The 27987-nt window shown below is 33.7% G+C and overlaps 4 protein-coding genes across 4 annotated transcripts in view; 1 reads left to right on the forward strand and 3 right to left on the reverse strand.

Annotated features, from left to right (window-relative positions):
• The window catches only part of LOC117103801 (protein MLP1-like), a gene marked incomplete in the record, with an annotated part of 8816 nt that extends 1371 nt beyond the window's left edge, over positions 1 to 7445 (reverse strand). Inside the window, 7 exon segments of the mRNA XM_033244424.1 lie at positions 657 to 818; positions 1256 to 1456; positions 2001 to 2138; positions 2678 to 2801; positions 3302 to 5565; positions 6086 to 6349; positions 7332 to 7445. Coding sequence (XP_033100315.1) covers positions 657 to 818; positions 1256 to 1456; positions 2001 to 2138; positions 2678 to 2801; positions 3302 to 5565; positions 6086 to 6181 — 2985 coding nt within the window.
• A 199-nt stretch (positions 7446 to 7644) lies between these two features.
• LOC117103796 lies at positions 7645 to 14353 on the reverse strand. Its single transcript, XM_033244418.1, has 5 exons — positions 14115 to 14353; positions 9323 to 9376; positions 8860 to 8889; positions 7791 to 8182; positions 7645 to 7658 (listed from the first exon to the last, which is right to left on the reverse strand). The coding sequence occupies exons 1-5, from the start codon at positions 14180 to 14182 to the stop codon at positions 7645 to 7647; spliced, it is 558 nt and encodes a 185-aa protein (XP_033100309.1). The 5' UTR covers positions 14183 to 14353.
• A 2811-nt stretch (positions 14354 to 17164) lies between these two features.
• On the forward strand, positions 17165 to 20502 carry LOC117103799 (UDP-GlcNAc:betaGal beta-1,3-N-acetylglucosaminyltransferase-like protein 1; the record flags this gene model as incomplete). The annotated part of the gene is given in 7 exon segments (XM_033244421.1): positions 17165 to 17312; positions 17629 to 17748; positions 18098 to 18197; positions 18282 to 18346; positions 18702 to 18767; positions 19553 to 19648; positions 20414 to 20502. Coding segments are annotated over 7 exon segments (560 nt in total), but the record flags the coding sequence as incomplete, so codon positions are not given.
• A 581-nt stretch (positions 20503 to 21083) lies between these two features.
• LOC117103802 lies at positions 21084 to 27268 on the reverse strand. The gene is made up of 7 exons (XM_033244425.1): positions 27076 to 27268; positions 26131 to 26425; positions 25093 to 25257; positions 24039 to 24368; positions 23219 to 23324; positions 22363 to 22484; positions 21084 to 21456 (listed from the first exon to the last, which is right to left on the reverse strand). Exons 1-7 carry the CDS (start codon positions 27216 to 27218, stop codon positions 21169 to 21171), a joined length of 1449 nt encoding a protein of 482 aa, XP_033100316.1. The 5' UTR covers positions 27219 to 27268; the 3' UTR covers positions 21084 to 21168.
• Between the last annotated feature and the right edge of the window lie 719 nt (positions 27269 to 27987).

Below are 27987 nucleotides of genomic sequence, written 5' to 3' on the forward strand. Positions count from 1 at the left end.
AGAACAACATTATATAGTATAATGTGACATTTCCCCAAGGGTTTCATTATTTATGCCTTCTTTACTCTGTCTAGCAAAAATCATTTTCAGTGTGTTAAGGTCAGTTATTAGGCCAAAAAAAAATATTTTTTTGGTGTGTTGGCTACGTTTTGGCAAAATAAAAAAAATGGGTAGGTCGGTAGGAAAATTGTTTTTTTTTAAACAAAAATGTGTTTATGCTTAAAAAGTAGAAAAATACACAAATAATACAACAATTTTGGATTCGCATCGCATACCATGCACCAAAATAGGTTAGGCCTTGGCCCCCTATCTTCGTCCAAGGCTATTCCAACCTTATAAGCTCATGAAAAAAAAATTATTGTTCCTTGTAAGAAAAAAAAGAAAAAAACTTAAATTGCCAACCCTGATTTCGTAAAATTTGGGTCGGTTGGGGAGTGGCCAACACAATAACTTTTTTTTTTGGCCTAATCTGGACATAGTTCTAAGTGACCAATTTGTTTTATTCTGTTACGGACCCTTTCAGAGTGTCAATCAAACTTAAGTACTGACCAATCAGAACAAGGCTGTGCACTGTTGTTTTGCGGAACCATAGCAACAATATCAAAGGGGGGGGGGGCTAAGGTGTATTAGTGAGTGTGACTGTCACTTACCATAACAGAGAAGTTGTTGGGAGCACTGTCAATGTTGCCAGTAGGGGAAAGGGATTTTGGGATATGTTCCATTGAGAAGGAAGTGATCTTGACAAAGTTTGATAACTGTATCACCACATAACCCTGAGTCCCTACAAACGCCCAGCAGTTGCCGGGGTTCATGTCAGGCTGTAATAAAAAAAAATAAAAATAATAATAATTTGTGTACATTTTATTGTAATAATAACAACAATAATAATAATAAAAATTAGTGTACATTTTATTGTAATAATTATAATAATAACAATAATAATAATACTAATAATTAGTGTACATTTTATTGTAGTAATAATAATAATAATAATAATAATAGAGTACATTTTATTGTAATAATTGTAATAATAATAACAATAATAATAATAATAATAATAATATTAATTATTATTATTATTATTAGTGTACATTTTAATTGAACAGCTATTATGATATTGTTATATAAATGTATAGTATATAGATTTACATATTTTACCATTGTACAGAAATCCTTGTACAGAAATCCATTTTTGGTGTATTTTGTGACAGTGGAAAAAGTAAACTAAAATACATTAAAATAATGATGGACTTACCTGAATAACCATTCTCGGTGAACTAGAAGAATACCACAAAGGTATACCAAAGATGCTAAGTAGTCCTGTCTTGGGGGAGTAAGTCTTGGAGCACCGAGTGTTGATAATGCTGCCACCAGCTGATTCTAATGCAAAGTCCACCATACCAGTTTTGTCTGCATTATTCACAAGCATCAGATCATTCACGATGTTACGAATAATCTAAATTGATAACATTGTGATGAAACAAAGTGATAAAAATGAATTGTTGATATAGTCACAAACAGGTCTATAGGTTTGATAAAATAAGCATTAGAATCTTCATGATTTTGTAAATAACCTAGTGATAACATGTGATAAAAACCTGAACTGTTAAAAAGTGATAAAATCAAATTGTTGGTATTGTTGTCACAAACATGTTTACCAAGCTATAGTTTTCTGTTACCATTTATGTTATTATGACCTGATGAAATGAGCATCAGAATATTCATGATGTGATGAAAACCTAACCTGTTAAAAAGTGATAAAATCAAACTGTTGATATAGTCACAGGGTTATCATACTACACTATATTGTTATTATTCATGATATTACAACCTGATGAAATAAGCATCAGAATAGTTGTAAATAACCTAAAGTGATAACAATGTGATGAAAACCTAACCTGTTAAAAGTCAAATGGTTATTACTGTCAAAACTCAATTACAAAACTAAGGTTTACAATACTGATCATTTATGACATGGTGAGATGGTATATAGTTCATACCTGTAAATTGACTTCATCTGTTGCATTCATATTGAGAGCACCTGCCGATAACTTCTGCTTTGTCAGATCCAATTCATCTCTTCCAACAAAACGTGACATCAAGAAGTCCAAGATGCCACTAGATTCATCAGCCATAAACTGTTAAAATTAATAGTATTTAATGGCAATTATGCTTACTAATATTTAATGAAATTTAAATACAATTAAAATACAGCTAAAATATTAGCACATAAAATTAAACAAATTAGTAGTAATGTCCATAGTGTACAAGCAAGATACTAAAGCTTGGTTTCCCTACAATCGTTACATACATGCTATCGCCAACAGCTTTTGACGATGCTTCCTGACAGTGTAACATTCTTAAGGAAACCAGGCTTTACCTGTTGTATGGTCATATACAGTCGCGATGTGCTATATATGGTCATGATGTGATGTCATCATGACCTTATTTAGGCATGTCACAAGATTTTGTCAATGTCATAGTGTGGATTGGTCTTTAACATTAATACCATCTGCAGGTATACTACTGTTAGTACTGTTAGTACTATTGTTAGTACTACTATTACTAGTACTACTACTGTTAGTACTGTTAGCACTGTTATTACTGTTAGTACTTATTCCACTCATACCATACAACTCACATCACAGTTAATTTTTAAAAATTTATATTAAGTTACCAATGCAGCCATAGCTGAACCATTCTTGCAACATTTTGTAAGATCCAATTGAAGTTGTTGAAAAATTGTCTTTAGGTTTGTTACATCTGATTGCAAATTATCCAAATTTGCAGCACTAACAACCCTGTAGAAAAAACAGATATTTCTCCATCATTAAAAACTAACAGTTAAAAACAAACAGTGCAATCCTCTGCTATTTCAAATCTAGGATAATGTAAACTGTGTACTATATGGGGCATGCCATCACAAAACCAGCATTCACTGAGGTCACAGCCCATGACCTTACCTTTGAAAAGTTTTAAGTACTGACCTTATAGTGTCGCTAAATGTTAAACTGAGTAATGTGGCAGTATTGTATACTTTAGTACAGAAAAGCCACAATACTTTTACTCATAACTTTGTCAATAGTAAGTCGTATCCAGTAAATGACCTATCATCTTAAAGCTTGTGGAGAATATGAATATTCATAAAGTGGAGAATATGAATACTCATAAAGTGGAGAACATGAATATTCATATTTTCATTTTTTTTGTCACTGATGCTGGTTTTGGGATGGCAAGCTCAATAAAATCATTGTTGATATTAAAATGACAGATACAGAATTGAATGCAATAGGCTTCTTACTTTTCCACAGCACTGACAGATGTTGATAACTTCTCAATACTTGATCTCAGTAAAATAACATCTTCTGATGCCTTTGATACGTCAACTGCAAACTGAGTGTTCTTTTCCTCTCCACTAATTGAGTCCTCTAGAACTGCTAGCCTCTGTTGTAATGTTACTAGTGTGCCCCCTTGGTTGCTATCTGATGACACTCCCAGGACTGTGTTCAGAAGAACAATATCTTCTTGTAGCTTCAAGAGGTCAGCGTCAAGACCTGACGGTTGCTTAGAAACATCACCAGTACCGGTGCTTGAAATCACCAGATCCTTCTGGATGGCTTCAATTTGTACGTCCAATGCTCCGACATGTTCATTCAACAGACTGATATCTATCCATTTGTTGGTACCAGGTACGTGGAAGTGCTTCTCAATTTCTTTGATACCGACTTTAAATTTACTCATATCATGGCTAATTTCCTGTTGGACCTCTCCAATTGCTGATAGTTTGTTATTAAGGTCAACAGGTATTTCCAAATTGGATATTGTGGATATCTGGTTCTCAAGTTTATTCAACCTCTGTTTCTGTGTCATTACTTCCTTCTGTGAATCTGTTAATGTTGATTTCATGTTTTCCAATTGTTCTTGGATCTCTTTCAATGCATTCAATTCTGATTGTAAAGCAGTAATTTTGCCATTTATCGACAGTATCTCACCTGACGATATAGTACCACTGATTTGAGCAGAGGAATAAGACTCCTGTAAAGCAGTGAATTTGGTGTCCAACTTGCCCACACTAGCATTATACTCTTTACTTATCATGGCAAGTCTCAACCACAGATCTCTTCTGTTTGACAAGACATCCTTCCTTAGTTGTGGTAACTCATCCATCATGACCGAATCTAAATCAGTTCGCAGCAATGCAATACTATCTACCTCATTTCTAAGTGTTGATAATTTGTTGCTTAACTTTTTAAGGTTTAACTCAGCATTCTCCCAATGTTCTGCTTCACTAGACAGCTGACCTGTGACCTGTACATCATCAAGCTGCTGTTGTACATGCTTGACGTCACCAACAAGCGAACTCAAATGCCGAAGTGTAACTTGAGACACAACATCCCCATCCTCAACAATACTTCTCTGGATGTTTGCAACATTTACTGCAAGAGCTTGGATCATCTGGTTCATTTTTTCTAATGTCTGCTGAGATTGCTCATCTTCTGTGGAAGACAAAAACTGGAACTCATTCTTCAGAAGGTTGGTTTCTTCACTAAGTTGAGAGACTAACAACCTAGAGTCAGGTGATAAGTGAGGATCTTGAATAAAAGGTGTCTTTTTCATTGCAAGAATTTCTTCTTGGTGATCTCCATGTACTCTCTTCAGCTGCATGACATCAGCCTTCAAGTGTGACACTGTAGCAGTCGTTGCTGCAAGATCATTTTGCACAAGTTGTACTGTACTTGATAAATTTTGCTGCAAACCTTTAGATTCTTTGTTTAATGTTTCAAGTTGTGACTCCCACTGACCAAAATTAATTATTAAATCTGCAGCTGATTTCTGTTGAAGGTCCTGGAGACTGATGATGGAACCTGACAGTGATTCAATTTCAGACCTTAACCCAATGTTGGAAACTTTCAAAGAATGTTCTAAACCTGAAACGATTGTCGATTGTTGATTGACTGTTGTTTTAATTCCACCAACAATACTGGACAAATTCGAAACATCCACTTGAAGACTTGCTAAGCTTTCGTGGATTTTGCCTCCTTTGTCTTTATCACTAACAGCAGCTATTTGTGTCTTAACTGCTCGCAAGTCAACACGTAGCTTTGTCATGTTTGATTCATGGGCATTTATCATTGTGATTAACATCTTAATGTCATCATCATTAGGGTTATCTGAGTGCAGTAAGCCATTTAACTGTGATTCTACCACTTGCAATTGGGCACCGAGCTCAGTTACATCACGAGAAAATTGCTGTTCTGCTAAATCTAACGAGTTGCTGTGATCAGCAAACCTTGCATCCAATGATGGTGTGATATCTGAAAGCATTTTTTGGAACTGCTGAACTTCTGTGACCAAATGAGCATGACTGTTTGATAATGTTCCGACTTCCTGGGATATACTTTGAAACATGCTATCCCAGCTACTGCCTTCCTTTAGGAACTTGATGTTGCGTAAATCAGTGTGAAGCTGAGTTATTCTTACATCTAAGCTATTTATGTCTGCTACTGTTTTCTCATCATGCATTTTGGTAAATCTGTCTTGAAGCTCTGCAATCATAAGTTCTTGCTGGAAGAAAAGAATATATCAATCAAATTAATAATAATAATAATAATAATAATAATAATAATAATAATAATAATAATAATAATAATATTATATAGTGCATATAGCACACCGCCTCTATGCATTTTACACAGAAATTATATAAGGGCCAACAAAAAAAATAAAATACAGTAATAAAACCAATAATAAAAACAATAACAAAAGTAATAATAATAATAACACTAAAAATAAAAAATAAAAGAAATTTGTATTATGATGATACGGTGTTAATAATAATAGGACAGCAGTATGGTGACAGTGGCGATAATGCTGACTGTTGGAGATAGTGGTTATTTCCATAGTAATACAAGATTATTGCAGTATGTACATAACACCAAACTATCTCATGTTTTCACCTATGCATGTGTATACCACAGCTTTATTGATATACTTTGACCTTTGACATACATATGCACAATTGAAATTACAAGATGGCTTATTTTTTTTCATAAAAATTAGAAACTGAAAACTTGAAAACACCTACATGTCGAATTTGTTTCTGTTGATCAAGTATTAAGTGGTTCACTTCAGATATTTTCTTGTCGATTCCAGCAGCTATCATAGCTTTTATTTCATTCATTCCAACACATCCTACTCCTCCCCCTCCTACTACTCCTCCCCCTCCTGCTCCTCCTCCCAATCCTACTCCTCCTCCCACTTCTTCTCCTCCTGTATCAGTAGCTTCTTCACCTTCTAAAGTTCCAATCACCAATTCTAGTTTCTTATCAATGTCATGTAAAGGTGATATCTATTTGAAAAAAAAATAGAAAATTATACATAAAAATATTTGTTTTTTTAAAGAACAATCATAAAAGACAACAGCAGCGATATACAATAAAATACCTTATAATTATAATACCACTAATAACACCACATAGAATATCTACATGTATCAAATTTCTTTAATTTATGAACTGTAAGTTAATGTATGTAAGTGGATTTGCAGTGTACTATAGCAGCGTGTTACAGTATGTATGGTATTATACAATACAATTAGTGTGTCTGGTTAGATGAATTATATATACTATACTCTTGTACAACTTGATTTGCTATTCTGTAAAGTTGTGTTTTTATTACTTTCTGTGTACTGTATTATGTTAAATATTGAGTGGCTAGTGTTTGGATTGCTTTTTGTACATGCTTCAGATTAGGTTATTCCAATCTAATACAATCAGTTCATTTATAAAGCGCCTCTATTTGCAAATACGAAGCGCTGCACCCCACACGACTTAGGCACCTCACAACACACAGGCAATCTCAATATTTAAGGAATTTGTTATATATTTTGGGCTATTATTATCAGTTTGATGTAGAACTTTTTATATATGTCAATTTTCTTATAATTATATTAGTAGTACTTATAGTGATAACAGTTCTTGGATAGTATTTGAATATAGGCCATTTTATCGGATTTATTTTGAAACAGCTCCGCCAATGTCTCGCAACTCCCTAGGGGACTTCGAGCGGCCTAGCCTGAGCAGCTTGCTGGTCACAAATAGAGCACCGCGCAGCGGATAGCGCAGCTATACCCTTCTTATAGCAGCAGTATACGACTGATCTTGCTAATTATTGTACTTACTGTATGTAAACATTTGAACAGTTTTTTAAGACTTGTTTTTAATATAAACAATTTGTGTTTTTCCGTTTTAAAATATTTGTACTTGTCACCCAGTGGTAGTTACCAGGTTATCGAATATTTTCATTTCAAATTTCGCAAAAATGTTCTATACCTCGGTTTCATTTTCAGTTGAAGCAAATAAATAAGAATAACCAGCAAATCCAAGTAGGCTTGAAGCACCTGTGTGAATAGTAAACAGATAAAATAGGATTACAATAATATAGGATTAAAATAAGATTAAGATAATATAGGATTAAAATAATAATACGATAACATCTGTCTCTTATACACATCTAGATGTGTATAAGAGACAGATGTTGGGTTTGTAATTTGTTTATTATTATAATAAATGTAATCAAATTTATTTATACTATTTAATAATTTCATTTAATTTTTTTCAAATTTTATATTTTTGTAGTTTTAAATTAGTGGTTACACACTAGTTTTTTGTGATTATTTATTGAACCATTATCATGTGCCTGTATTTTTTGTGGTATATTTAATTTATAATAATAATAATAATAGTAATAAAAATTGGTAATTATAAAATAAATGCTAAATTTATACATACCATAGAGATGGTCCAGTTGCTTATCGGCATATTGTTCATTTGTAAATAATCGACCTCTGACACTAGATAGCGAGCTGACAGATGAGTCAACCTCATCGCACATGATACTGCCATCATCAGTGTAAACGGTTGTTGTCGTAATACTTTCACTGTATCCAGTATATGCATTACGTGATGGCGTCCTCACATCACTGACTATTTGAGGGAGTCCTTGCCTTGCAGCAATACGTGCCGATGTACGTCGTGTACCGCCAGTAACCAATGAACTTGTTGAGCTGGTTTCGTCTCGTGTGTACACCCCGCCGTGTGATCTCCGAGACATGATTGGCGTTGGGTAGTTGTTGCTGATGATGTGTAAACTCTTTTGTGCTTGCAATTCTGAATAACTTGCACTAAGATAAATATGAGATATAAATATTATTCACAAAAGATGAAGTATGTTTGTCAATCAATCAATCAATCAATCAACCCATCCATCAATCAATAAGGCCCTTTTACCAACTGATATGGTTATTTATATATACTGTAACTACCGAAATTATTTTTGAGCACTTAACAAAACAAACAAAACAAAACAAAAGCTTGAGATGAGAAATGACAAATCAGAGGAGAGACCTAATCAAAAACCTTAAAACTTATCTAAAAAAAGTTGTGGTTGTATTCTACACCTCTTCGAAGACACATTACCATCATTGTCAGGGTACAATAGAGATAGAATTGTTGACTACTTCAGACATCTAGTAGTCCCGAATCTGTGATTCCAACATAGTTTATGTTCAACAAAATGCAAACACACTTATCTCAAATATGATATTAATATACTGTACTTTACAAGATTACTTTACAACAGTTATTCAAGTGGAAGGGTTATGAGTAATGGCTTAAAACTATGTAAAGCAGTAGACACATGCTACCGCTAGCAGCTATTTTTAGTCCTGAATCTGTGATTCCAACATAGTTTATGTTCAACAAAATGCAAACACACTTATCTCAAATATGATATTAATATACTGTACATACTTTACAAGATTACTTTACAACAGATTAAAATTTCAACTATAAACCATACCTTCTGGAATATGTATAGTCTGTTTTCTCCCTGAAAACAAATATAAAATATACTGTATTAGCAAGAATTCACAATAGATAATGACATTTTCAATTTTCAAACGAATATCAATTAGCAGTAAATATTACACAAAAGATTTTTAATAAATTATAATGATATGCGAGCCTAAAGCTCCTAGGGAGAATCTCACGATGTTGAGGCTAATAATCAGTACATTGGTATCCAACCAGAAACACACTTGTACTCCTGGTTGAAGATAATGTAGATAACATGCCTTCTTCCCAAAGACAAAATGAAATACACAATGTGAGAATTCACACACCTCAAAGATTAAACGCAACTACTGTAGGTGGTAGGCAGTAGTGTCTTTTACTTAGTCTGGCTACAGAAGCCATTATATATTATCTAATGTACGCACAATTAGATCAAAATACACTAGATAATATAAAAAATGTTGTCTCACCTGGAGGCCAGCCATTCTTCAGTCTGCTTGGGACTCTTAAAGCGAAGTTTAGGCCTGTGAAATGAACATGAAAATGTATACTGTAGTTTGGTTACTTATAATTCATTTAGTGCCAACCATAACTCTCCTCGTCTGGGCTGTAGCAGTACAAAACTTACGGAGGTGGCAGACATTTTAAGAAGGGTGTGTGATACACATTGGTTTATTAAAATGGATTTTAAGGATGGGTTTTGAGTTTAATAAAGGTGGGTGGAGGGCCATGAAATTAGCTTTAGACTGGGTGGAAAACTTCAAGGCTGGGCTAACATCTAAAGTATGAATTTGTCTGATAGTGAAACCAAAGAAAAAGCTACAAATCTATCTTTATCCTGTCTAATAACTGTTTCAAAATTTTACATGTTATTCCTTTATTTGTAACATTTTTAAGTCAGTTGTCCTGGCAAAAATTCAATAACAAAAACCCTATCATATAATATATTATGGCATGGCTGTGTCTGGTTACATGTTAGTATAAACACAGATCCTTAATAGAATCTGTGGTATAACATAACTTGAAAAGCAATGTTTGTTATGCTTTAAGTTTTTGTTTAGCTTTAAGTTGTTGTTCTTTGTTCATTAGTTTAAGCTTGACTGCCCCACTTTCTTGTGTGCTGCCACTGATGTAAAAGTGTAATGTCAATAAATATTATTATTATGCCAAAGAGCATATAACAAGTACCCCTCCAAGAATGTAAATAAACACCAATATTGTCCATTCTCAGCTAAACAAAAACCTAACACTACAGTCCACATTCAGTCCTTGTAATGGCACACTACAGTATTTGTTTAGTACAGCAGGGAGTTGTATAACAACTCCATGAGTACAGGAACAAAATAATTGTATTGTACAATTAAGCAGCTCTACCAAGTACAAACCTATTGCTTATACAGTAGAATCATTATTATACTAACCACTGATTACTTCTTTTAATTTAATTTAATGAAGAATCCTATGAATTCATTAACACATCATTTGTTACTGTAAGGATTTGGAAAATTAAAAAACTGGAACAACTATCAAATTTACATATCCTATAAATCCAATAAAATTGCATTTTGTTATTGTACAGTAGGAAACTATCAAATCTTTGCCTGTAGTTGAGACTCAAGTTCAGACTATTGTTGATCAGACTTTGTCTGATAGTGATACCAGATTTAAACAAACCATGTTCTTTAATTTAAATCTGAAACAGGAAGTTGGGCAATATCCTACTTACTGTATTAAAAGTTTGACAAACTCTGATCAAACATTATACTGCATCTGACAAACATTTACAGTAGTAGTTTTATCCCAGTTTTTGTGTCTACTGCCAAAGGAACTGTAGGCTCATTTGTAAGTTTTAAGAGTACAATAGGTAATGTGGGAGGAATGATGTGATGGGATGCATCATAAACTAAAGATAGTCTTCCAAAAGTTAACATGCAAAATTTGATGTCATGCCTAGGTAAATCTGTTACAATTATACAGTTATTCAAGTGGAAGGGTTATGAGTAATGGCTTAAAACTATGTAAAGCAGTAGACACATGCTACCGCTAGCAGCCTATTTTTATTATTTACTGTTGTTTCATGCTTTTCTGTGTCTGTTAGAAGTCCCACAATGCTATACTACTTCATCAGATAAATATGGTCAAACCAACATTATGTTCAGTCTGGCATACTGTAATACAAACTATTGTGTTATTCAACAGTTATGTACTGTTGTATGCTCCATTTTTTTATTCATTTGTTGTATATCCATACATTTCCAAATCTGTTAGAGGTCCTACAATGCTGTATACCTCATCAGATAAATATGGTCAAACATTGTTGAGCCTGACATACAAACTACTGTACAGTACTCTCTGACTGCTAAGCTTACTTATGAAGGACAGAGGATAATTGAGTTCTTCCTGCCAGACAGACTCTCTTGTGACGTATTCTCTAAGCTAACATAATATTCTGTTAATACTGTAGTAACAGTGTAATGAATTTGATGACAATCCACTCTGCCAGTGTATGGTATTCAATTTTCAATTCAAATTAATATCTTATTCATTAAACAACATTAAATATATTCATGTACAGAATACTGTATACAGTAAGCTATTAGCAGACTAAATGGTTGAAAACATATTTAAAATCTGTATACAGTACTCTATTCTTAACCTGAGTAATATTGCTTGTTAAGTCATTAAAATTATAAATTAGTATCAACATTAATTTTAATTAATATAACTAATAATAAATAAATATTACTTATATTAATAGTAACAATTATTATTATTATTATTTATTATTATAAATTATTACAATAATAATAATAATTATTATTATTATTATTAATAATAATTATATTAATATTATTATTTAATGCCGGAAACAAACTGTAATAGTACCTGTATACAGGTAATAGATTTTTTTTTTAAATTAATGTTGCCCTTGTTCTTTGTAGCAATGCTAATTTGCAATTGCACTTCAAGAAAAACATTAATTAAAACAAATATTTCAGTACTGTATATTAAATCAAAGCGTGAAAATCTATAAGAAATCTATTACATACAGTAGTTATCTATGAAATATGCTGCCAGTGTGTATTGGTGAATTTCACCACTAGAAAGACCCTATTGGAAACACATTTTCAGAATGTTGTGCAGGTTATCATCGTTGTACTTCACCAAATAAATCCAATCCAACTCAGAATATTACCTTAATTCATATTTAATTCACATAACTTTCATGCTACATGATACAGTATGATAATTTATATTATAAGATTAGGACATTATAAATATGCATCATTTCAGTGTCCCAATTTGGGTATTATGTTTTTCAACTGTAATGAATGGAAAAAACATAACCAGCGGTGACTCCAGATATTAGAGAGGGTTCCGACATGTCCAAACCAACGGGCAGACTAGAGCCTTACTGTAGTCTGGGTCCTGGAATAAAAAATCTCTTGTAGGGTTCACGGGAGTATTTTTATGGCTTAGTATAATGGTCCAGATTGTGCTTTTAGACTTACAATATTAGGGATTGGCAATCAAAATAACGTTATTTAGATAGGGAAATTATTTTTTTTAAAGCATTTGCCGCCGAAGCCACCACAGTTCATGTAAAAAAAATGGTGAATGTTTGCTTCATGAGTGATGATTAAGTCATGCCTTGCGTAGGCATTGCCCTGTAATGTATGAGTAAGCACATTAACAGGAAAGACGCGTACACTCAAACGAAGGAAAACCGGTTCCTGGATTTCCTTCATCACTCCCACACTACACACTGTGGCAACTATATCTGGCAGGCTAATTACAAAAGTACATAAGTACATGTAAATAAAAGTTTTTAATATAGTTAAGTAAAATTAATTAAGATTAATACATACATTTAGCTTCTTCCTGTTTGAAAAACACAACTGAATTTACTTTCATTAAGAGTTTCAATCTGACTTGTTAATGTTTTACCAAGTTGTAAATTGCTACGCCTAAGTGAACATCCTTGGGGCGCAGCATTTCCCCTCTTCCTAATTTAGGGTTTCCTGTCTTAAATCCTCTCTTCCTTTTGTCTCTGTGACCTGTTTCCGTTTGATCATGGAGGAAATGTTGATAGTATCAACAGGTTGTGGTTGCAATGTTTGTTTATCCTTTTATTATCTTAAAGATCAACGTCAGTATCATGCTTAATCCTTATACTGTCAAATCAGACAAATATCTCAGTGTCACTTGAATCCTTATCACTGATTAATTGTATACAGTATTTTTTTATTTCTGAAGCAACATTTTTATTAAATTTTAACAGTCCATATGGCTATCACAGCCAATACCTATAGTGTGTTAGTACATTGTAGTGTTCCTGCATTTTGGTCAAAACAGTAACACTTCCTCATAAAAAGTTGTGCTGTTTGTATTATCATACGAATACTAATAGAGTTTTAGACTTTATTTATCTTTCATAAAAACAAAAGAAAAGCATCTTCAGTCAGCAATAACAGAATACAAAAACTTAAAATCCAAATAGAAAAAATCTAAAAATTAGTTAATATTATAAAAATTAAAATTGAACATGTAAAAAAATAATAATAAACAACATGGTGAACATTCACTGATTTGTAAAAAAGATAATAAAAAACATGGAACATTAATTGATATAAAATCCATAGGGTAGAAGCTCGATATTAATAAATTACACAAACAACAATAACAAAACTACAGTCTAGTCCTCCTTACTACTACTTAACTGTATAAATAAGGAGCTGCTAAACAGACTGAGGAGTGCTGGATTTATACAGATTTAATAATAAAAATAAACTTTACCGTAAAATATGAGTCCATCAGATATACACCTGATATGGCCTAGACCCTATCATCTTTTTCCAATGCACTGCCACCATACCCATGCGTTAAATCCGCAATTAAATTTACCATAACATAACATAAATTAAATAATAATTATAAATATCACTTTTTGCTGTTTAAACTTCAAAGCAATGTCATCACCTTCTGCTGGTTTATTTTACATTATTATGTTCTAGGCTAGTTAATTGCCCTTCTTATATAGTTATAAATGGGAAATTGCTACTCCAGGTGACAGTGGAGTAAAATAATGTTTGACACTGAAAGATCACCTAATATTGCCTGGATACTAATACTACACACTAACGCTACTACTACACACTAACGCTAGGCCTGATCAGCCCGTTTACAGGAGGACTGTGCAAAAGTTGGGCCCAGGCTAATACTTCACAAAGTCGGCTGTTCTTACCGGTAAACTAGACCTACCTTTTATCGATATGTGGCCTAGACTTTAGAAACGGACTGTCTGGCCTGACTAGCGTTTCATCATCCATTGTTATTTTACAATACGGTGTACTTGGTTAGGCTAAGCTTAGGCCTAGCTATAAATCGACGTTGAACGACTTCCTTTTAATGTGAAACAAAAACAAACACTTGACTACAAACAACTCATGAGCAGGGCACGACAGTTCAGTGTGTCAAGCAAAAAAACAGGACGCTTCACTCGCGCGCAAGTAAAATAGAAATGCAGCCCTCTACAGTTCATCAGGATTCGGTTTGGATTTTTTTGACGAAATTACTACACTGCTGTCTCATAAAATCGAAAAACATCAAAAATTCAATTCAAATCTTTAATAGCTCATTTAAATGGATTGAACAAGTTATTAACTTTCAATCAGAAACAGATTGAAAGAAAATTTTCATTAAGTTACTGACATTTTTCTGCAAAAACTCCTTAAATGTAATACAGGAACATACATGTGAGACCCTAGAAACTACTGGGGCGAATTTTTTTACTTATTTGAGGCATCGAGTTACTATAATATGACTTCATGTAGGCAATGTAACCATCGAATTTAATGTCAAATCCTCTTTCTTCAAAGTGAAATTCTACATTTTGGAAATTGTGCACGAATCTGTCAACCACGATGTCAAGGTCGAGTTTGCTTCTCCTATCACGATGTATCCCAATCATCAGGCTATCCAAACGAGCATTGTCATAACAGAACGCAAATTATTTTTAATTAGTCTCATTATTATTATTATTATTATTAATCTCAACTATTATTATTATTATTATTATTATTATTATTATTATTATTATTATTATTATTATTATTATTATTATTATTATTATTATTATTATTACTGTATTATTATTGTGATGAAAACTTAACACAAATAGTTCTATAAAAACAATATGGTGGCTAAATGAATATTACATGTAAACATTTATTTTATTTGTTTATTCCCCGACAAAATTTACTCGTCTTCCCCGACGGAGAGAGGGGAAGGAGCCTCTGGCGCCACCACTGGATTCAATAATCTGCTGTATCCCTTGCTGTGCCATTTTCGATAGGTGAATAGGCCCTATTGTAACTTTAGAGCACTGGTGAATATTTATTACTTCGTAATTTGCATAACGAATTATTTATATACCATGGCTTCCTACGATGTCATTATTTATATATAATGGCACTCATTATCTATATATCATGAAGTGTTACCCCTTCCTTATTTATATATAATGAAACCAACAATTATATGTTAAATAATGAATTATATATAAATAATTGTGTTAAATGACGGGGCGCCGTACGGCTTCAGAAGCAATTTTTGCTGTCTAATGTCATGAACAATGCTTCCAAACGCGTCTCAGCAGGGTACCGGGATCACGGGGAGCGCAGCGAATGAGGGAGTGATATTGTACTGTAATGAGTTATGTTTGTTCAGTGACGGATTTCCCCAAGCAATAAAGGGCTTCATAAGATATATTTATTAATACAATTTTTTGTGAATATTTAAGTTTTTCTTTACTTTTTTCATGACCATGACCATTTTTTTTTTTTTTTTTTTTTTTTTTTTTTTTTTTTTTTTTTTTTTTTTGTTATTATGACTAGTATTTGGAGACGTACTGAATTAGTGATGGGGATTTAACAAGTACAAATAATTGAATGAAATTTTTAAATATTTAATCTCAATAAGCCAGACAAAATATTTATATTTTGTGTTTGGTAATTGAAAGGCCTACCGGTATCTCACGCCTATTCTTATAAATAAAAAATAAAAAATGCGCACCTCAGCCCCTTAAAATGTTCGGGTGGGATCCAATGTCGGCAGTGGTGTTTATTGTATTGATGGAGGGGGACTGATATCAGGGGACGAATTTAAGCAAGGGACCGATTTTTATGTATAAAGAGTGCACGTGAGGCGCTATATAAATCCATTATTATTATTATTATTATTTTTGTTGTCAAAATAAGGTGATAGATGATTTTTAAAACTTTAGCTAAATTTTGATGAGCTATTTTTAGTGAAGAGTTTATAGGGATACACGTGTTTTATTGAAGCGGCGCCTCTGGCGCTCCCCTCCCCCTCTCTCTCTAATTTAAGAGATATATTTTGATTATTTACAAAAATGTTTAAGGCCTCTGAAATTTAATTGGGTAGCCTTGCGCATAGGCCTATATAGAGGCCATAAACGTCTACCATTTTCATTATAGGCACGTCGTCCAAATAAAGTAACACAAACAAAACAACAATCACACCGTTTCCCTGCCGCCATTTAATCCCTAGTCACCTACGATCGAGTCAGGTGTCAAAATGATTGGCTGTCTACTGGTCTAACTAACCATGGAGAAACAAACAACAATAAGACAAAAAATCAGCCTACAGAAATAAACTACTTATCGAGAGGGGAACTTCATAACGAAAATAGATGCTGTTATAAATCATAAATATAAAGCTAAAGCTGCCAAAAATACTTACATTGTAGCATTATCCATGGCAGCATTATCCATGGTGGACATAGACCTATGTAGGCTCGTTGTTGTTGTTATCTGGGAGTGGGGTGTGACAAAGTCAATTTTTAGATAACATTTTCGATTGTTTGTCGATATAGGATACTTCACCTAAATAGATAACATCAAACATTCAACCTTTTGGATTGAATTCCATTTTACTTATATTAGAAAATAATCTGTATCGGATTGAAGCTTTTGCCAAACACCCCTTCAGTGTCTTAGAAAAATCATGCTACATATCAATTTTTTCCCCTAATATAGGCCTAAATTTTAAAAAATGGGTGGGGGTGGGGGGTGGGGACCGGAGAATGCAATTAGCTACAACGTGAAGGCAAACTATAACTATACTACCACACGAAACCTAATTAAAAATTTTAAAAAAATGCTCTCCCATTTCTACACAGTCCTTGCATAGGCATATAACATAACCCCTGCCAACAATAAGCATTTTTTTTAGTAAATTGTCGGTAAATCCATCAAGTCCAATTTGGAAGTTCATTGTACTGCAAGGAGTGTCGCCCTCTATCGTAAAAGTAAACAAACTCCTGCAAACGAAAACACATGGAATGAATGAGGCGGTGGATGACTGACATTGACTTTCTTGTACATTTATTATTTATAAACCTTAACTTACAGTATGAGTATCGAATCAGTCGATGTGGTGGGTAATAAATTCATACTACTAATAGTATTAGACTCTTGGTCTAAATTGCCTTTACAGGCATTTTTTGTGCAGGTTTAGCCTAGGCCCTTGTACTTTAGGCTAGTTTGTGGATCACCGGCCCCCTGCTACTAGCCCCGGCCGCCTGCCGTAGTGCCTATTATTAGGCCTACAGATTTTGTAGGGGGAGACAGGGAGAGGACTAGTTTATACAGTACTTGTGAGTAGGTCTGCATTAGCGTTCATAAGTAGAAGTTTGAAATGGAGAAATCATGTTAAATAAATGTATATTCATTATGCTTCAATTGTGTTTCAGTCTATTATTTTACCAGTGCACAATGCAGGCAAATGGCTGAATGAGTGTCTACAGTCAATTCAAGGTCAGACGTTTAAGGAAGGAATGTTCGAATTGTCCATTTTTAATGATGCCAGCAAGGTACTAAATAAGTCATTTACATTTCATTGACTGGAAGACAGAACAAAGAACTGGACAATAAGCCTCTATCACAACAATTTCACAGATTCCAGAATTGAATTCTCACATGTATTGTTATTGATCATCATAGTTACCAAGTCTCAACATGGAGCTCTATGGTCTCACATATGACTGCAATACTCTGCAATACAATTGAACTATTAGCATTCTCACTGTCAAAATCTCTTTTTCTTCTATTTTAATTCTTCTATTTCAATTTTACTTTTTTTTTAAATTATTAATATGGACAAACATATACAGTAAGTGAAATGAAAAGTTATATATTCATTCTCCCTGTTACTTTCTTCAGGATGATTCAATAACAATTATAAATTCCTGGAAAGATAGGTTGAGCAATGCTGGCATCCATGTGATTATAAATGGACACTCTTCTGATGCCCCTAAAGGAGGTAAACACATATCAATTATAACAATGCTTTTCATAACATGAAAGTTTATTGTTGTTACTTTCCTCTTTTTATTTTAAATTGCAGTTGGCTTTGCCAAAAACCAAGCAGTAGCTCATAGCCGTGGAGCTTTCCTGTGCTTCCAAGACGCTGTAAGTTAACTAATTTTCGCATTGGGAGTAGAATGGAGCTGGCTGTACCATTTAAAGCCAAGCTCCATAGGGAAAACATTTAATATGTTTTAAAAATTGTTCGTAGGTTGTTTTTAATAAATCTTGTACAATATAAATCATCTGTGAGGAGCATTTGATGTGGGTAAATATTTTAATGACTAACATTGTTTATTTTATGTATTTGTATATCTCATTCAACTATATATTGTAAAGTGAAGATACTTTTTCTAATCTTATGTATTTTACTTCACTTATGTCAAAAGTGAGCCAAAAGATTGAATTTTTATTTTTAATTTCTGATTCCACCAAACTCTATTTTCATGTTACTAAAAAGGATGATATAATGGAGCCTCTTCGTATCAAATTGCAATATGAAGCTGCAGTCCACCAACCAAATAGTGTACGTTTTTTTTTGCTGTTTATTTTATTTTAATGTGTTTTAGTCCACGACTTATTCCCAGGACCCAATCTTATCACTTACGTAGTATGATACAACAATGAGGTTCACTTATAAAGTGTTACTATTTTGTCCATATAAAGCCAGCTAAATGCACAGCGCGAGGTGTTATCCCTTTTAAGTGGGGTTCTGTGGCCTCAAAACAACAATATATATACTGTCATAGTAGGCCTGGACTGGAATGATGTTCATTTATTGAAAGAAAGCTAGCCTAGGCTACCTAGGCCTAATAAATCTTTTTTTTATTTTACCAACACACAATTTTTCCTGGTTGGCCAGTTATTTTTGCTGGTAAAATTGACGTCTAAAACACAGAACATAGTGGTATGGTACTTTAAAGAAAGTGACATAATCATGAATCACAGTAGCTTGTTCTTGAAACAATTCAGCTTATGGTGTCTCAAAGATGTACAAAAATCCTTACAACTACCAGGCAATGTAAGGGTATATGCAATTAATATAGAAACTATTGTATATGTGTATGTTAATTGGTAGGCTAACTTAAAGTAAAATGTTTTCTGGTTCTAAATTTGAATATATAAATAATTACTTAATTATGAAGTATGCAATCCAAATATTTAATTAATTTATTGGCACTCACATACATATATTGCAAATCATCAATTTACAATTGCAGGTGTAAATAAAGCATTAGGGCCACATAAAACCTGCTTTAAATCCTCCCCATGTGATAGCTATTAATAGATTTTTTTTCTTTATCTGAAAAGATAATAGGATGCAAGGTTCAAAGACTACCTTTGGATTCTACTGTACGCTACACACGATGGTGTAATGAAATGAACCAAGATCAACTTTTAACTCAGGTGAGGGTTACACCAGCTCTCTCTCTCGGCTAAACTGGTGGTAGCCATTGTGTGTGCACCGAACCATGGAGACCCCTTAGTCTTTGGTTCAATTCACATTGCTTCTTATCTTGTGTTGCAGCTGGAGGCTGAAATGCAAGTATCAAATGTGAGATGTTTAAGCCATTGGTCCTGTGAGCATTCTGGCCAATGTTCACGATAAAGAACACAGTGTACAGGTTTTCTTCAAACTTACGGGTTATCCTTGGTGTTTACACCGAATAGATCTACAGTACTTCATTGCCAAATGTTAATTTGTTGAATAATGAGTTATGTCGTCTGCACCAAATATGTGGTGTCTGCACCAGCTTCAAGTTCAAAAGAACACTTATTTTTCAAAAGTAATAATAATGCAAATAGTAAATAACCAGCCAAATTTGAGGGGTGAAACCCAGAAAGAGGAGCTTGTATAGGGCTGCCCTGAAATAAACACACAGAAAAACCAAAGCCAGAACAGGACAGGACAACAGGGGACAGGACAGGACAACAGGAGACATTATTGTATAATGTACTATAATCCCTTTCATCTTTACAATTTTTTTAATTCAAGGAATGTTATATAACTACTATATGTTACCTGAAAGTGTTTTAATAAAAACTAGGATATGTTACAAATGTCTCACAAAATCTTAAAATTATCAAGTAGGTTTTGCTTCTATTGTTTTATAATTAGTCAACAGGTAAATGAGGTAAAGAGATAATTGAATTTCAGTATGTCTGCTTTAGATCTACACATCCCATGGACCAACAGTACTAATGCCTACATGGTTTTGCTCACGGAAAGTTTTTGATAATGTTGGCGGTTTCGATGAAAGCGGGAAGGTAAATTAATTATACATTTTTTAATGCTGTTAACATAATTGACTACCCAAACAAGGTCAAAGGTATAGTACCCTCAGTCTGGATTAATATAGGACCTACATCTGGTCCAAGGTACTTACATGCAGTAACTTCTTGTTCCATCGAAGACTCAACGTCTGATAAGGACTTACACTTGGTCTAACGTTAAAGACAGCCACATATGAAGATCTATAACAGTGTTGAGCATAGGCCAAAGTGACTTTTTGATTTAACGCTGAGGGCCGTATCTGACCTTTGACTTTTCCAGAAAAAATGCTGTTTTTTGCTCAGTTTTAATATTAATTTTCACAGATTATTGGTATCGGACCATAACAACAAGGGGATTTTCTTGTCAAAGATGATAGGCAGGTCGCTCACAAGTTCGTTTTAAGGGGCCACAACAAAATTTTCATTGAGCCGCATTTGGCCAGCGGGCCGCACTTTGCCCACCTATGACATGTCTATTCTACAGAAATTTTAGTTCCATCGAATACCCAGCCACCATAGTACCTGTCTCTTATACACATCTAGATGTGTATAAGAGACAGCACCAACCCCCACTCCACCATTTCACACCCCCACCCCCATGACTAAAACCAACCTGCACCCCTGACATGCAATGCTTCCATGTATAGGAAATATCAACTATTTAAATTCTGGAATTTTGCAAGGGCTAATAGCGTATTTGCATAAGTATATGCATCAGATGTCCAAAAGGGAAACACAGCATTTGGGTCATTGTATCCTGTGAAGTTTGTTGGAGTCATCTTGCCAAAATGAGTTATCTTAAGAAGATCTTCATATTCCTCTTCACCTATTACCCCTGACATAGCAACGACTATGTTGCGATCAAATTTAGATGTGTTTGAAGGTAGTATTGTGCCGTTTAGAAACTCAATGTGATTGGTTGGAAAATAAAAGGGCACACTCTGGAAAAAAAAAAAGATTGTAGTGATCAATAAAAATAATAATGATATTAATCTTTGTGTCAGTGACACCTGTAGTTATTGTGGTGCATTCAAAAGAGAAGTTACTATATGAATGTATATATTAAAACAGAGTTAAATACAGAGATTACATTAAAAAAAACAAATACACTAAAATATGACAAAAAATCATTAAAGCAGTTAATTCTAAAAATACAATAAAAGAGACATAGTAAACATTATATAAAACCATTAAAAATATGATTTAAAATAATTGGTCATTGTTAGCAACCGAGAGAGGGGACTTGGTAATAGCTAGAAAAAATAGAGACTGACATCATTCTCCTCTTTTAAATAAAGGTTTTTTTTTTTTTCTTGTTCAAATTTCAAGTAAATTTTACCCCTTTTACGCTGCATGCAAAACTCAGCTTTGGACAACCCGAGTGCATTCCGGATTCGCCAGTATAAACAGCACTGAATAATGATTCTGGAATTAGGCCTAACCTGGGGCCTACCGCAGCTGTAGTCAGGTAGGCCTAAGCTATGCTAACAACAGGTAGGCCTAGACACTTTTCAAATTAAACCCTCTACGCTCCGGTATAGACTTGATATCAAAACTGCTGATTTTATTCGCATAATTTAAAATCAATCTGCAGATACGTTGCGTCAATATTTATATAATAATTGCAGCTACGTGACGGCGAGGAACTCGAGCGAAGTGATGATCCCCATCGCGACAAAAATTGAGGGCGGTATTTGGATCCAACTTCGTTGCATGTGTAAAATAGGAGCAACTTGGGATCAACCCGGACTTTTTCATTCGATGTAAATGGGAAATGCACCCAGGATTACTTTGGAATTAACCCTGGTCGATTCTGCCCTGGGCAGCGTAAAAGCGGTATTTCTTACCTCTTCCCCCTTAAATGAACCAGAGAAGAACGCACCAAATGGTTTGTAAGTATCTTCCAGAATGTAAGTGTTCAACCACTTCACAGCCTTTTCAACGACCTCCTTGATGTCATTAGGTGTACCTGTAAAAATAATATTTTTTTGTCAATTCTTTGTGCTTATTGTTTTTTTGTTTACAAAAATAGTAGTACTCATGTATCAATATTCATTCTTTTCTTCTTTTTTTTTTTGGTCAGGTGATCTGTTGGTCTGTACTTCTATCCATTGAGGACCCATACCTGGTAGATTTATTTCTGCAAGATTCCATAAAAGATCCAGCTTCCAATGAGAATCAAACAAGGTCAAAGGTATAGTACCCTCAGCCTGGATTAATATAGGACCTACATCTGGTCCAAGGTACTTACATGCAGTAACTTCTTGTTCCATCAAAGACCCAACGTCTGATAAGGACTTACACTTGGTCTAAGGTTAAAGACAGCCACATATGAAGATCTATAACAGTGTTGAGCATAGGCCAAAGTGACTTTTTGATTTAACGCTGAGGGCCGTATCTGACCTTTGACTTTTCCAGAAAAAATGCTGCTTTTTGCTCAGTTTTAATATTAATTTTCACAGATTATTGGTATCGGACCATAACAACAAGGGGATTTTCTTGTCAAAGATGATAGGCAGGTCGCTCACAAGTTCGTTTTAAGGGGCCACAACAAAATTTTCATTGAGCCGCATTTGGCCAGCGGGCCGCACTTTGCCCACCTATGACATGTCTATTCTACAGAAATTTTAGTTCCATCGAATACCCAGCCACCATAGTACCTACTATTTTATCAGGGCCTACTGTATACTTGGTGGCTCTTACCCTCTGTCCAATGCAGCTTGCCTGTGGTCTTGTCCTGCACTGCCCACGTAGCGATGTAAAAGTTAATAACCATTGAAGTGGAAAACAAACGGTCCTCACCTCGTTTCTAAGAAATTAACAGTAAATGAGAATGGGGGGTTTTTTTTGGTGTCCTACTGTATCAAAAACAGTATAATTGCTGACCTAAATCATAAATCATCTGTCTCCTGAAAAATTCTACTGTCTGTAGTGAAATCAGGGAAAAATTTGAATATCCAATGAACGTTTCCACTAATCCCCACCCCTTGGATATTTTTGGTGAGGTCCCACAAAACGATAGTGTAAATGTACACACATGCATTGGTGGGTCGAAAGCATATTCCTGGCTCTGTTCTGAATGGTCTACTGTAAGTGGTCACCAGCCAATTTGAGGGGCTTTGCAAATAATATAAGTATGATATTTTTTTATGCATTTGTTAATTGGTTTTCTTATTTTCAATACAAATTAAATAATTCAAATATTGAATTATATTTTCCAAGAATCTGTCACATACAATTTGATAGTGTGTATAGAGCTTAAAATAAATCTTAAAGGTCTGTCCACACTGTCAAATTTTATGTGACATATTTGTGTGATGTGCCCATATATGGATGTGATGATGTCATATTACACCTATAAAATTTGTGTGGGTAGGATTTACACTGACGTATATCTTTGTAAGGATAAAATTGTATAGGATAGCTTTTAGCTGGCTTTTTTCCTTTTTTTTTTTTAAATGACAAGAAATGAAATTGCAATGTCGATTTGTATTGTAATGTTTTCTGAGAAATAACAACTCACCATGGGCGCCCCTGAAAAATCTGTGTCTCCATTTCCAAGGAATTCTTCAAAGTACAACCCATTACCGTCTGGATTGGCTTCGCTTAGTATCATTTCACTAGCTTTACCTTGCAACACCCGTTTAAATTTTGTTCTAGTTTGATTAAGAATTTCCATTGGTAAATTACCCTCAGACACATACTGTGTTTCCAAGATGAACAAAGTGCGCGCTACGTAATAGTAGAAACTGTAGCGTGACGGGTAGTAAGTGAGCGCCAAGTCGGGACGTTCCTCTATCACGTTATGCTCAATCAACCACTCAATCAAACTTGTTGTATTGGCATAAATTGTCTGAAAATAAATAATTTATACTAATTTTATAATAATAATAATAATAATAATATATACTATGTGGATATAAATTTTAAAGAATTTAAATTTTCAATTTACAATAGTTTTAAAATTTCACAAGGTATATTTCTATAAGTAATTTTAAATTGTAATAGTTTGGATAAAGCGGTATAGAGTATATTCAGTGTAACAATGAATAGATACGCACAAGCAATATGTGTTTTCTTGCATTATATATATTAGAATAATCCTAATGTATGACATGCAAATTTTCTATTAAAATAACAGAGTTATAACAATAAACATCAATGAAAATAATAATGTGAATTGCTTTTTTATTTGTTAATTACAGGTTTATGAGAAAGTGAATGACATAGCTCATGAGATCATTGACAAAGAAGGTGAGATCATGTACAAAGTGACAATGCCAAAATAGTGAGATAAAATATGAGATCATATGAGATCATTACTTAGCAACTAGTGTGAGACTGACACAAGGATGAACAAAGGATAAGACAGTGACATGATTTATGATGTATTTTTGCAATTTGTGAAATATTGTTACAGCCCTGGAGAAAGATCTTTTGCTTCTATGACTCAATCCATCAGATAATGATACTATCATAATCTGACCAATATAATGTATTTACTGCACTTTATACAGTAATACTGTACGCAACAAAAATATGAACAGTCGTACAAACATTTACAAATACAGAGCTACCTGTATTTCCATATCAAACCAATTGCTTGATGATAAGTTGAAGAGTACCGCTGTAGTAAGACCATATATAGAATTTGCTGCTACAGTCGTATCCACATTGTTGATGTGAAACGGCATACTAACTCCTCTAGAACTGAGATAACGTTCTTCAGTGATGTTTTGAACCTGTAATAAATAAGATAGAAGATTTATTTCATATTAAAGATGTTTGATTTTTAAAAAATAATAATCTATATCTTACTGGGAATATATCAGTCGTGGAATCAAAGAGGGCCTAGGGTCCGCCTGCCCCCCCCCCCCCAAAAAAAGTTTTTTTTTTTTTTTTTAAATGGAAATAAAAAGTAAATATTCAAATTTTAAGTTTGAGTGTCCCATTTCTAGCCATCTAGAGATGATATATTCATACATTTTCTTACCTCAGCTAAGGTGGTATAGACCCTCCATCTGTGAAAGTCCCTTCCTGGGCCTCCTTTATTTTTAATTCCTGGGCTGCAGACTTCCTGGATTGACTTCTTTCAACTTGGGACCCATGCTGTAGGCTTAGTTTGACTTCAAGTACACTGTACTTGTAATGGCATACACAGTTACACTAACCATTAATCATTGGATTTGATTGGATTTTTTTTTTTTTTGGTGAGGACATCACCAAAAGTATGAAGACTTATATCCAGTGGGGACCTTTTGTAATGATTGGTGAGCACACTCCCCTACACTTTTCCGAAGCGTTTACTACGTTCTTCAACGTGCGCATGGATCGTATTGCACACAGTACCCAATGGCTTAAATGTCTCTTCTAAAAGACAGTGCAATGTTTTTATACTGTACTTGGTTGGAATTGAACCGGGTAAATGTTCACGATTCAGCTCACACAGTGGCTACCACTGGTTTAGCAGACTGGAATATGCTGCTTTTGTAGTTAGTAGTCAACTATTTACTACTAAAATATTTAGTAACAATACTTTAATAGATAGGCTTTAAAATAATGTCCCTATTACCTTTAATATATACAAAAGTTTCCTTCATTGTCAAAAAACTTACCCAGGTTGTGACCAGAGAAACAGTTTGACCATTTTTCTTTGCTTCTTCAAGAAACCCTCTGAGGTAGTAGTAAGTTCTCGTGTCAATGGCATTCGCATCAAGATCAATATTCATTGGTTGGTAAGCGTACTTCTTAAGGTCTCGAAATGCAGTTTCGTAATGCATATTGTTCTTAGCCCAGATATTGTAAAGTTTGGGAAACGATGCTTTTGTGTTTTTCAACAAGGCTCCTAGACCAATGTTGAGGAAAGTGTCGTCGAAGTCGGAAGGAATCAAAAACGCACTAAAATATCCGCTATTAAAAAGAAGTCAAATGCAAAAAAATATTAAGCAATATGTCTTGAAATATATGGTAGTGATGTGATGTCATCATGACCATATTTAGGCATATCACATGTTTTTGTCAAATAAAATTTGATAATCTGGATAGAGCTTTTGAGACAAGCGAGTACAAAATGAAAAAAATTATGACGACACCAAACGATGAAGACTTTAGTTGATCGAAATGTAGATTTATATGCAGACAAAATAAACTCAAATAACCTTACTGTTGGAAAAAAGACAGGAACAAGTGGTTTAAATTAATTTAAGTTTATTATTAGGGAAGCAATGTTCTTGAATATGTTTAAGGACTGCCTAAAAATGGATCTTTTCACTATTTAATTTGTCAGTTTTTTTATTTATTACATTTTTAACAGCACTTTGGGAGATAATTATAGGGTGCTATTATTAAAAACCTATATATATTATTATTATTGTTATTATTATTATTATTATTTTTATTATTGTTATTATTATTATTATTTTTAACTCAAGTCTAAAATAGAAATTGTAAAATATTTATTGTTCGACTTACTAACTTTGATCATAATAGTATCATATATTATTAATTATTAATACCGTCACCATCATCATTTGAAAAAAACAAACAGAAATGAAACTTACTTTGCTCTTTCAAAAAATTCCAATATCTGCAATCCTGCTTCCCAATTGAAATATTTAAATATTGATTGTAGAAGTTTGAATGGTGTATATTTTTGAATGAATTGAACACCTTCAAAAACGTTTTCTGGTCGACTGATCCACATGCCTGATGATTTGTTATATATCTAGTTAAAATCAGGAAAAAAATCTCCTTAAATTCAATTACAGAATTGCATCTTTTTTGATATAATATAACGGGTCCCAAATTGGAAACAGTCAGTTTCTGGGAGATTTGCAGTGGCTGATCCAGGAATTTTACTTCCACAAATTTATGATTATGGCACCTCTACATGGCCAGAAATGGCACTCTCAGACTTAAATTTGAATATAATTTTCTTTTTTTCTCCATTTTTTAAGTAATTTTGAAAAAGGCCTGGGTGGGCTGCCCCCCAACCCCAAATCTGCCATCAGGTTAAATAAACTTTCTTAGCACATTTAATTTTATTTCACAGCACACAGTGATGCCAATTAGCACTGATTTTCATGACACCATTGATAATAAACGGGAAAACATGCAAATATTATGAATTTGCAAGAGATTCTTGCTTGAGTGCGAAAGTTGTCCCAATTTTCAGGAGACCGCTGCAAGTTATGGAGGATTTGGGGCCCTGTAATATTATATGCGTTAATGTTGTTTATCTGATAAACAAATCAGTTGTATTAGCAAATGTGTGGAGTTTAGATGTGCATCTATACTGTATAGTTCTTTTGGTCTAACAGTATGATAAATGCCTTGTTAGCAAAAGACTACATTTTCGAATCCCACCAGAGACACTTTTTTTTCACACAACTAAAAAAGGAATTTTTTATGAAGGACTATGCTTCATACAATTAATTGTGACTTCAAATGTTACTATTCAAGCACTATTATTG

This window comes from Anneissia japonica, unplaced genomic scaffold (assembly GCF_011630105.1).
Source record: "Anneissia japonica isolate Jap-2015-1 unplaced genomic scaffold, ASM1163010v1 scaffold1883_len165119_cov152, whole genome shotgun sequence".
Lineage (NCBI taxonomy): Eukaryota > Metazoa > Echinodermata > Crinoidea > Comatulida > Comatulidae > Anneissia > Anneissia japonica.

What these genes read in the sequence shown, in the direction of transcription:
- LOC117103796 (XM_033244418.1), bottom strand. Translation starts at nt 14,182, where the DNA reads ATGGATGATGAAACGCTAGTCAGGCCAGACAGTCCGTTTCTAAAGTCT. An exon ending in GAAGAATGGCTGGCCTCCAG is followed by an intron (nt 8,890 to 9,322) that starts GTGAGACAACAT and finishes ATTTGTTTTCAG; the next exon opens with GGAGAAAACAGACTATACAT. An exon ending in GACTATACATATTCCAGAAG is followed by an intron (nt 8,183 to 8,859) that starts GTATGGTTTATA and finishes TATTTATCTTAG; the next exon opens with TGCAAGTTATTCAGAATTGC.
- LOC117103802 (XM_033244425.1), bottom strand. Translation starts at nt 27,218, where the DNA reads ATGTGGATCAGTCGACCAGAAAACGTTTTTGAAGGTGTTCAATTCATT. An exon ending in GAATTTTTTGAAAGAGCAAA is followed by an intron (nt 26,426 to 27,075) that starts GTAAGTTTCATT and finishes TCTTTTTAATAG; the next exon opens with CGGATATTTTAGTGCGTTTT. An exon ending in GTTCATTTAAGGGGGAAGAG is followed by an intron (nt 21,457 to 22,362) that starts GTAAGAAATACC and finishes TTTTTTTTCCAG; the next exon opens with AGTGTGCCCTTTTATTTTCC.